At 30.2% G+C, this 9,855-nt stretch overlaps 1 protein-coding gene across 2 annotated transcripts; it reads left to right on the top strand.

The window, feature by feature from the left end:
• The first annotated feature begins 7,256 nt into the window (after positions 1-7,256).
• On the top strand, positions 7,257-9,613 carry LOC124825017 (pentatricopeptide repeat-containing protein At5g15010, mitochondrial-like). Of its 2 annotated transcripts, none has more exons than XM_047297552.2 (2): positions 7,257-9,012; positions 9,177-9,613. In XM_047297552.2, the coding sequence occupies exon 1, from the start codon at positions 7,342-7,344 to the stop codon at positions 8,809-8,811; it is 1,470 nt and encodes a 489-aa protein (XP_047153508.1). In that variant the 5' UTR covers positions 7,257-7,341; the 3' UTR covers positions 8,812-9,012; positions 9,177-9,613. The 2 variants fall into 2 exon arrangements, with proteins under 2 accessions (XP_047153508.1, XP_047153509.1); XM_047297553.2 differs by having other exon boundaries at positions 9,133-9,613.
• Positions 9,614-9,855: the final 242 nt, after the last annotated feature.

The following is a 9,855-nucleotide window of genomic DNA, read 5'->3' as shown; positions in this document are numbered from 1 at the left end:
AATCATAATCTAATAGTATAATACTAAGGGAGGTTATGAGTTTCCATAATGTGAGATTAATTCATCTTCATATTGGGATTGTTAGCTGGCAGAAGTTAATGCATTGAAATGAGAGAAGATGAAAGCATTGGAAAGTAGCACAAGGATCGCCGGTTCCTTCGCACAGACCCACGTCTCTGTTTGAAGAAGAAGCTGGAGGTTATTGAGGTTGTTTCTTACATGTTTCCTTTCACTCACCATGAGCACGTGGAGTTGTGTTTTATTTTATACTTTATGATAACATTCTGTGCTGCTGTCTAGAAATAGTTATTGAATGGGCTAACAACACTGATTGGCATGAAGATTTTGCATTTGTTCCATTTATGTACTTTTGATTCTGAATTCTTTTTGGTTGTAGTAAAATTGCAAACAAAGGATTTTTTAATCTTTGGGCTCTTGTACACAAGTTTAACTATTATACTTCATGAACCTTCAGTTTATTATGCAAAAACACCTTCTAAATAAGACTGAGACATAAAGCTAACGTATTATTCATAAGGAAAATTTGTTTTTGATGGTTCTTAGTGCTGATGTACAAATTCTAAAAAGGGAGAAAGGTCAACATTGCCATGTACAAATGTAAAAAGTACATCTGAAGAAGAATAAAGAAAGAAATTGAAATCAAGGTCAGAAGGTTTCGAGGAAGCACACATGTGACAACTAAGTAACTGTTCATGTAAATTCACATAGAACAATCCATATGTATGATAATGATTTCTTTTGTCAAACATTCATTGCATTTAAATTTTAAGCCTTTGGTCTTGATTTAATGATAGGGTCACTACTTGCAAGTATCTAAATCCCAATAGACTGAAACAATATACATTACTAATTAATGCTAAAATGTCAACATATGTATGAGATGACAATGATTTTTTTTTAATGTTATAGTTTCTACACAAACCTAATGAACGGGCTTAAGAACAGTAAGTCTATGATTAACCATTATAGTTAGTTAATGATTAACTGCGCGGCATACAGTCTTGCATGTCTTTATTTCAAATTTTCTATCACTTTCTTTATTTTTTATTGTACGGTAGGACCATCCGACCAGTTAAAGGACCGAGCGACTGATCATAGACCAACTGATCTGAAAATTATTCTAAGCAATAATAGTCATTAATGAGCAGTTAATGAGAATAATAGTTATTGATTGACAATTAACAGAAATAATAGTCATTTATTGATGATTAATGAGTTAAACCTAACGATAATAATGTAACTGGATGATAGACCCAACAATTTTGAATGCTTTGAGCCAGAAATCTCAGCATTAATTAAACACACTTATTTTGTTAAAATTTTATGATACAAAATTGTAAAATGTATTTAAAAACCAAAATATGTTCTTATTATGTAACATTTGTACAAGTAATTAAAATTAGTTTAATGTGATAAATGCCTCATAAAACTTTTATCTTTAACAACTTATCAAGACCTTGTACTATTTTCTCAATTAAAGCATCAAACATCTAGATTCAAATATTTATATATTGTAATTGAATAAAAAAATTAGATAGTTATTCACTTCTATGAAGAAAGAAAACTTAAATCTTTATTGCATAAAATATTAAAAAATATGTATTCATTTTCTCATAAAATAAAATATTAGTTATAAAGATACAAATAGCTGATAATTATGCAGCTAATAAGATATCAAGAAAATTAAAATATTTTCGGGATATAAAAATCCCAGCTAAATATGACATGGTGGAATAAAAAGAAAAAGAATCCAACACTTCGCTTGGAATTGATACATATAAATTTCATCTATCAAACTTAATTAGGTAAAAAGAATACTTTATTGACAAATATCTTTATTAGAAAATTTATAATTATACTCTCTTTTTTTCATATCTTACCCTTTTTCGTATTCAGTACTAAATAAGAATAAATTTATTTTAATAATTTGTAATTTTGATATAACTACGTAACAATTAATTATAATAACATAAGAGCATGAAATCTAAATTAAAGTTAACTTTTAAATACTATATTGTAATAAAATTGTGAAATGATTCTAAGATTAATGGCCATTTACCATAAGAAAAAAATATCCAATCGAGTCCATCATCACCTTATACAATAATGAGATTTTAAGAAAATTGATTCCAATAAATCCTTTTACCACTCTTGGACCTTCACTTTTTTTTAATCTGAACTACCATCCATCACCAATTAATATGACGTTGCTCTGGTTACCAAGACATATAATCTGTAACACGTTATATGATGCACTGTTACCGCAAAATTATCTGTAACACTAATTAGGTCTAATATCTAACAAACATATAATCTCGAAACAATAAAATAACATAAAATATACCAAGACATAGATACACTATTAAATGAAAAATATATAATAAATTTAACATACCTCAAATTTTAAATTTAGAAATATATTATTCAGTATTTTTTTTCTAAACTAGATATTTTTATGACTCTTTACAGCCAAGTTCAATATAATATTTTTTTTTGTCTTCTAGAATAAATATCTAACATATTATCAACAGATTTGTTTGAACGACTCTCTAATTAATGGTAATATGTAAAAACTCATTGAAGTTGACAATCTTCTTCCATTGATAGTTCTCATGTCAATAACTTTCAAGTTATTATTGCTAGCAACACTCATACGTGTAGCATGAGACTAACATAGACATTGCACACAACACAATACTTGTGTAGTCTCCAAAATGTAGGATACATGAATATATATCTATATATTAAATTATTTAATTTAACAACTAATATTTATATACTTAAAATGATCTATAAACCATATTAGTCAAATATAAGAATTTATTATCACCTGATAAAAAAAATAAGGGTTAAATATGTTTTTAGTCCCTAGACTATTGGTCGTTTCTGGTTTTTGTCACTGTTTCAAAGTAAGGTACAATTTGGTTCTCATTCTTTTCGAAACGTTCGTTTTACCAAATTTTTAAGCAGTATTTAGTTTTCGAGGACTAAAACGAACGTTTCGAAAAGAATGAGGACCAAATTGTACCCTACTTTGAAACAGGGACGAAAACCAGAAACGACCAATAGTTTAGGGACTAAAAACATATTTAACCCAAAAAATAAACATAATCTATCTATATATCTAATATCCAAAAAATGAAAAGTAGTAATAAGACTTATTTCTTATTTATATAATTATAGTATAATAAATTTATAAGTTCATGCGGTCAGAAAATCATTGTATTTGTTCTTATTATTATTATTGTATTAGAGTAATGTAATAATTATTTTAGAGACAAAAACACTTCACTGATATGAATCATGTGAGTTTGGGTATCTGTATGTATTAAAGGAAGGGATACAAGATAAGTTTGAGTTCATATACACAATGTATCCAAACAAACCATATCCCATAACACATCAATAAAAAAAATAATCATCAACACTAACTTCTCTTTAAAGACACATAATGAAAAACGTTTGGTAATGGTTAATACATGTCAAATTACTTTCCTCCTGTTTGATTAGACTTTAACTCTAATACTATAGTTGAAAATAACCTAATAGTAGAACTGGTAAGATATTGTCCCCATTTTTATCTTTTAAAATTAAATTATATTATAACTAAAAGAAACCAATTAGGTAGTGCTCCCTATAATATCTCTATAATATCTCAAGTGATTTTAAAACATAAAGTTTTATTTTTTTTTTCTAATCTTCAACTTCTATTATTTAAAGTATCTTTCTTTATTTTATACACTCTTATTTATAAACCATAAATTTCTCGAGTTTTACAAAAATAATCTCCAAACTTTAATAAAAACTCAACATGGAGAAAATAGAGGAGAACATAAAGATTGTAATAAAAGTGATTGATGAAAAAAAACACAATTCCAAAATTATGTGAAGTAATTCGATGTTACAAAGATATAATGAAATCACAACGTAAGAATTAAAAAAAAAAAGATTCATTAATATCATTGTTGGTGATTTTACAAGTGTGATTATTCAAAACTATTTTAAATTAATTTAGGGAGCTTCAATATTACAAATATAAGGACTAGATACAATTTACTTTTATAATGTTCAATTATGATAGTTTTGACAATATTAGATGCTAGCAAGATTATCTAGTTATCATCATGATGGAGATAACAAACTTGGAAATGCGAAAATACTTATAAACTAAGATAATTCATTTGACATATTATATTAATTAATTTTCATCAAACATAACATACAAATTGATATGAAAAGATAATAGTCACTATACTTGTAGGATAAAAAGTATACAAGAGGGGATATTGAGTTGTTAAACACCTTTGGCATCAATCCCAAAATAGGCGAATTATGGTCATAAAAATCTTCATAAATTAAATTCATTTACTTGATAGAGTTTATACTTTCCTCTCTTAAACAACTTCTCAAAAGAAATTACTCTATCTATATATAATCACAGATCGATCAATGATCAAGACAAAATCTTTTAGAATTATAAACCAAGAGAGTTTCATTGAGAAGGAAAGAAGACAACATACACTAAAAAATAACTTGCATGGAAGAAAAACATATTGTTCTTATAGTGATAATACAAAAATCAAACTCATTTAAAAAGAGAAATCGATAAAAAAAAACCTTGATAAAGTTCTTCGCATTAATCACTCGTGTGATGATAAATCTTCAATGAGAGTTAATTAAAAATTTTGGAAGAAAAAAAAAAGAAGATTTTGAGAGAAGTTAGGTTTAGAAAAAAAATAGTTTTATTAAAAAAAATTAGTTATAATAATTAACAGTTCATCTAAATATAAAAATTTCATCTATTTATTTAGAATAATTTAAATTAAAACTTATGTATTATATAAAAACTTGAAAAAGTAAGTTAATTTGACATTTTTTAATCAATTATGTATGATAAAATAAAAAAGTTTAATTAACGGAGAAAATTGTATTTTAAAATTAATTATTTTAGTGTTAGGTTTACCAATTTTATTAACTTATTAATTAGTGGTGAGATCGAGTTATGACTAAATTACTCTAAATATTTCTTTCCAAAATTAGGTTTTGTGATTATATGATCACAATTAAAAGAAGTTAGATAATATAATATTCGAAGTGTTCCATACACTTTGAAAACCTAACAAAACCTATTTTTATACTTCTTTCACATTCAAAATGGATTGAAACTCGTGAGTCAAGATCAGGCTCCTCACGAGTTTGAATCAGGTTGGATTGAAAAAAAATGCAAAATTTTTTATGTGAGCCAGTTTTGACCCGGCTCACTAAGAACCCGACTCACATAAGTTGAACCCGTGGTAGGTCGGGTTGACTCACCAACCCACATTTTTTTAATTAAATTAAATTAATTATTCAAATCCTATTTTTTTCATTGAAATCAAATTAATTAAATTAATTATTCAAAATGCACAACATTTACTTAGCAATAGAGTCTTTCGCACTGCTGTCTTTCCAAAAGTTCCCCTCTACAAATAAAACCCTAAGATTATAGATTGGATAATATTATAGATGGAGATAAAGAAGACTGCTGTCTTTCCAAAAGTTCCCCTCTACAAATAAAACCCTAAGATTATAGATTGGATAATATTATAGATGGAGATAAAGAAGAAGATGCTTCAAGGGAGCATAATACTATGGATTTATCCACTTAAAACTCCAATTTAATAGATGAATAATATTATAAATCGGATAATTCAGGAATATATAATTTGTTTAATCTTGTTTTTAGACATATCTACAAGTACAACAATTTTATCTTGTGTTATATATTTTTGTTAACGCTATATGTAGTTTCTTGGTTAAACGGTTGTGTGTGTCTCATTAAACTAAATTGTCAAAATTTTATCCTTGATAGCTTAGACTATATATAACAATATATTTCTTTTGTTTCATTTTTTTTATATCAATTCGTCCAATTATTATTGGTTCAATTTGATCGATCAAAGTAACATGTTATAAGAATATGAGAAGAAGATGGTGAAAGAAAAAGTTAATTAAGTGAGCCAATGAGCCAATCCGTTTAACCCATCAACCCGTGATGGGTCGGGTTAGGTTTAAATTTTTTCGAATGAGCCAGGTTTGGTTGGCTCACTAAATAGCCAACCCGTGATGGGTCAGGTTGGATTAGACCAGGTTACCCATTTTCACAGTTCTACAAAGGATAATAAATTTTTAAAAAGCTCATTACTTTAATTTCTTACTCGTATTTCTTCTATAACTTTAATAAATGTAGCTCCTGTTTTATTGAATTATAAATTAATATAAATAAAAAATACAACAAACAAAGATTATAAATGAACTATTTTTAAATAATTAAGAAAATTAAAAAATTACGTGTTAATGCTTAATAGAATATAAAATATAAAAACTGAATTTAAAACAATAATAATTTTAAAATGAAACTTTGAATTACAAAGGTTAAATATGTTTTTAGTCCCTAAACTATTGATCGTTTCTGGTTTTCGTCCCTCTTTTAAAATAAGGTACAATTTGGTCCTCATTCTTTTCGAAACGTTCGTTTTAGTCCTCGAAAACTAAATAATGCTTAAAAATTACGAGGACTAAAACGAACGTTTCGAAAAGAATGAGGAACAAATTGTACCTTACTTTTCCTAATAGTTTAGGGACTAAAAACATATTTAACCCTTAATTACAAATACTAATGTGTAAATAAAACTAAATTAAACTTTTTAGAAAATAAATAATTAAACTTAATAAAAAAATAAAAAAATTAATAATTTAATTAGTAATAATATATAAAAAATTCATTTCCTCTTTATATTATTTCTTTATTTTCTTTAATTAATCTAGATAAAACATTTAATCGAATTCTTCAATTTTAAAAATAGAATTACCTAAATAATCAAGCTTATGGAAAATAAAAATTTAATTATCATTATCATCATCCATGACAATAGGAAAAAACAAAAGGAAATAGCATTGTAATTTTCATGGAACAGAAACTCATTCTTAGGCCATTTCGACTTTCATACTATTTTTTAGATAAATCATTCATAATCTTAAACTTTGAAAACAGTAGATAAATAAATAAGAAAAATAAAAATTCAACACTTAAAAGAATAATTTATTATTATTTTCCATAAAAAGCAAAAGTAATATTGTAATTTTGTTTGAATCGGAACTTATTCTAGAAACATATTTTGCATCCATAATCAACTTCAACTTAAAAAAAACATTTAAAAGCTTAAAAAAAATAAAGGAAAATAGTATTATATTTTCCTTACACAAAACCCAGAAAACACAGTAAAGACGAAAGAACATTGCAATCTTGTGTTTGTTCATTGTTCTTGTTAGGGTTTCGCCATGGAAGAAAGCCCTCGAGCTAGCAGAAAGCGAAGCCATCCCTTTTCTTCTTCTTCTCCTTCTCCTCCACCTACCAAGCGCCCCAATTTCCCTTCCTTCCAAGACATCCCCAACCTTCCTTCCAACATCAAATCCCTATGTCACCTCATTGCCACTACCTCCGCCGCCGCCATCGAGCACGCCCTCGAAGGCGCCGCAGTCGTCATCACCCCTCACGACGTCGAGGAAGTCCTCAGACTCTCCTACGGCTTCCCAGGCCAGGCCGTCAAATTCTTCCGGTGGAGCGGCCGCCAACTCCACAACAACCACACTCCTTATTCCTGGAACCTTGTGGTCGACCTCTTGGGCAAGAATCGCTTCTTCGACGCGATGTGGGACGCTATTAAGTCAATGCAGAAAGAAGGGCTACTCTCGCTGGCCACGTTTGCCTCTGTCTTCGAGAGCTATGTCATCGCCAACAGAACCCGGGAAGCGATTATGGCTTTTGAGGTTATGGAGAATTACGGTTGTGTGAGGGACGTGATTGCTTTGAACTCATTGTTGAGTGCAATTTGTAGGGATGGTAGGACAGTTGATGCTTGTGATTACTTGCAGATTGCAAAGAAATTTGTCCGGCCGGATGCCGATTCTTACGCGATATTGATGGAAGGATGGGAGGGAGAAGGAGATAAGGGTGTGTTTGGTGCGAAGGAGACTTTTGCTGAGATGGTGATTGAGATTGGATGGGATCCTGCCAATGTGCCTGCTTATGATTCATTCCTGTGTGCCCTTGTTAGAGGGCCTGATGGATTGCTAGAGGCTATTAAGTTTGTTGATTCAATGAGGGATAGGAGGTGTTACCCTGGTGTGAGGTTCTTGAAGGTTGCATTGGATGAGTGTATCAAGTTTCATGATGCTAGGACTGCAAAGTTTTTCTGGGAGGTGTTGGTGGAGGTGGGGAGGGTGTTGCAACCCACCACGGAGATGTACAATTTGATGATTGCTTTGTTTTGTTATTGTGGTGATACTGATGATGCGAGGAGGATGCTTGATGAAATGGTTTTCCGAGGGGCCTTTCCGGATGTGGAGACTTATAATTTGCTGTTTAAGTTCTTGATCAAGGGGAGGAAGTTGAGAGAGGCGTCTGCAGTGTTTGCTGAGATGGTGAAGAACGAGTTTGTGCCGGATCAGGATAACTGTGATGCGGCGGTTAAGGTATATGTGCATGGTGGGGAGCCTCTTTTGGCGATGAAGGTTTGGAAGTGTTTGGTTGAGAATTATCAGAGTGATTTGGAGCGGACAGCGAATTTTCTGGTTGTGGGGCTTCGTGATTTGAATAGGGTTCCGGAGGCGGTTAAGTATGCTGAGGATATGATTGGAAGAGGAATCAGGTTGTCCTCTTCCACACTGTCAAAACTGAGACAAACCCTTGTCAAGGAAAGAAAGGAATTTGTGTATGAAGAACTTTTGAGAAAGTGCAATTCTCAATAAGTGCTATGGAATTTACTAAAATTGTGTAGTTTAATGTTAGTACCAAAGTTGAAAGTTTGGCTTTATCTGCTATAGAGAGGGAAATTTTGAAGTGGTTATTTAAGGTGATGCTTTGATTATGCTGAGCAAGTTGTTGGCTATGGCATGTATCAGCTTTGTATATTGTTACTGCAAAAGATCCTCGTAGAATTGCTTTATAAGGTTAGAGTGGATGAAGTTCATATAGTTTTTTTGTTTCTGGTAAATATTATAAAAGAAAAAGGCTTTATCTATTTTCACTGATCTTAATTTCTTTTTTCATTTGTTTCTGATTTAATCTAGATTATCATTTTTGGCTATTTCTGCATTTTTGCATGCATTTGTAGTACTCATTGGTCAGAACTTCACAACTAGCTGTTTGGAAACAAAGAGAGAAGAAAACGTACTTGAAGTGGGCTATATACAGTGGATGAACTTTTTTTTTTCCAAACTTGTATAGACCTTTAGTTTCTATATATGATTCAATGATCTATCTGGAGGTTTCAACGAGCACCCTTTAAGTCTGGCCTTGTATGTTCTGATCTATGGAGGTTGTCTGGTGTCTGCACTTATTTGTAAGGGTCATCAATTGTCAATTGTCCTCGTTACATTCAGTGTATTTAGAATTAGATCTTTTGTTTATCCTTACGAGATTGAAAGATCTTTAGCTTGCTGCGAGACACTTTATTTTTAGATTTAACACGGTTCTTAGCAATCCTGCTTGGAAACGTGAGTCTATCTTTGCTTCTATTATTATTATACAATTGATGTGTAATTGTGTTTACTATTTGGGATCATAATCACAGCATCCGTATGTTAAAATTGATAGTAGTAAACTGGAATTAATATGTGGTCTAATAGCATTTAGTTCTTTCCTTTATATGATATCAAGCCAGCTGAAGGCTTGTCACCTTATTCGGAGTTTGGGATCCCTGGTTGAATTTTAAGTACCCTTATTTTGAATAAATCTCAGTACATGCTTGGGCCTTGTTTTGATTAGATATCTCAATATATGGCTAGGCCTGA

Source organism: Vigna umbellata, chromosome 5, assembly GCF_029865625.1.
Source record: "Vigna umbellata cultivar VRB3 chromosome 5, Vumbellata_1.0, whole genome shotgun sequence".
In the NCBI taxonomy this organism is placed as follows: Eukaryota; Viridiplantae; Streptophyta; class Magnoliopsida; order Fabales; family Fabaceae; genus Vigna; species Vigna umbellata.
Note: the sequence above shows the minus strand (reverse complement) of the source record. Positions and strands in the feature narration are given on the sequence as shown.

Bases quoted from the DNA above. Each gene is read 5' to 3' on its own strand.
- LOC124825017 (XM_047297552.2), top strand. From the start codon at position 7,342: ATGGAAGAAAGCCCTCGAGCTAGCAGAAAGCGAAGCCATCCCTTTTCT.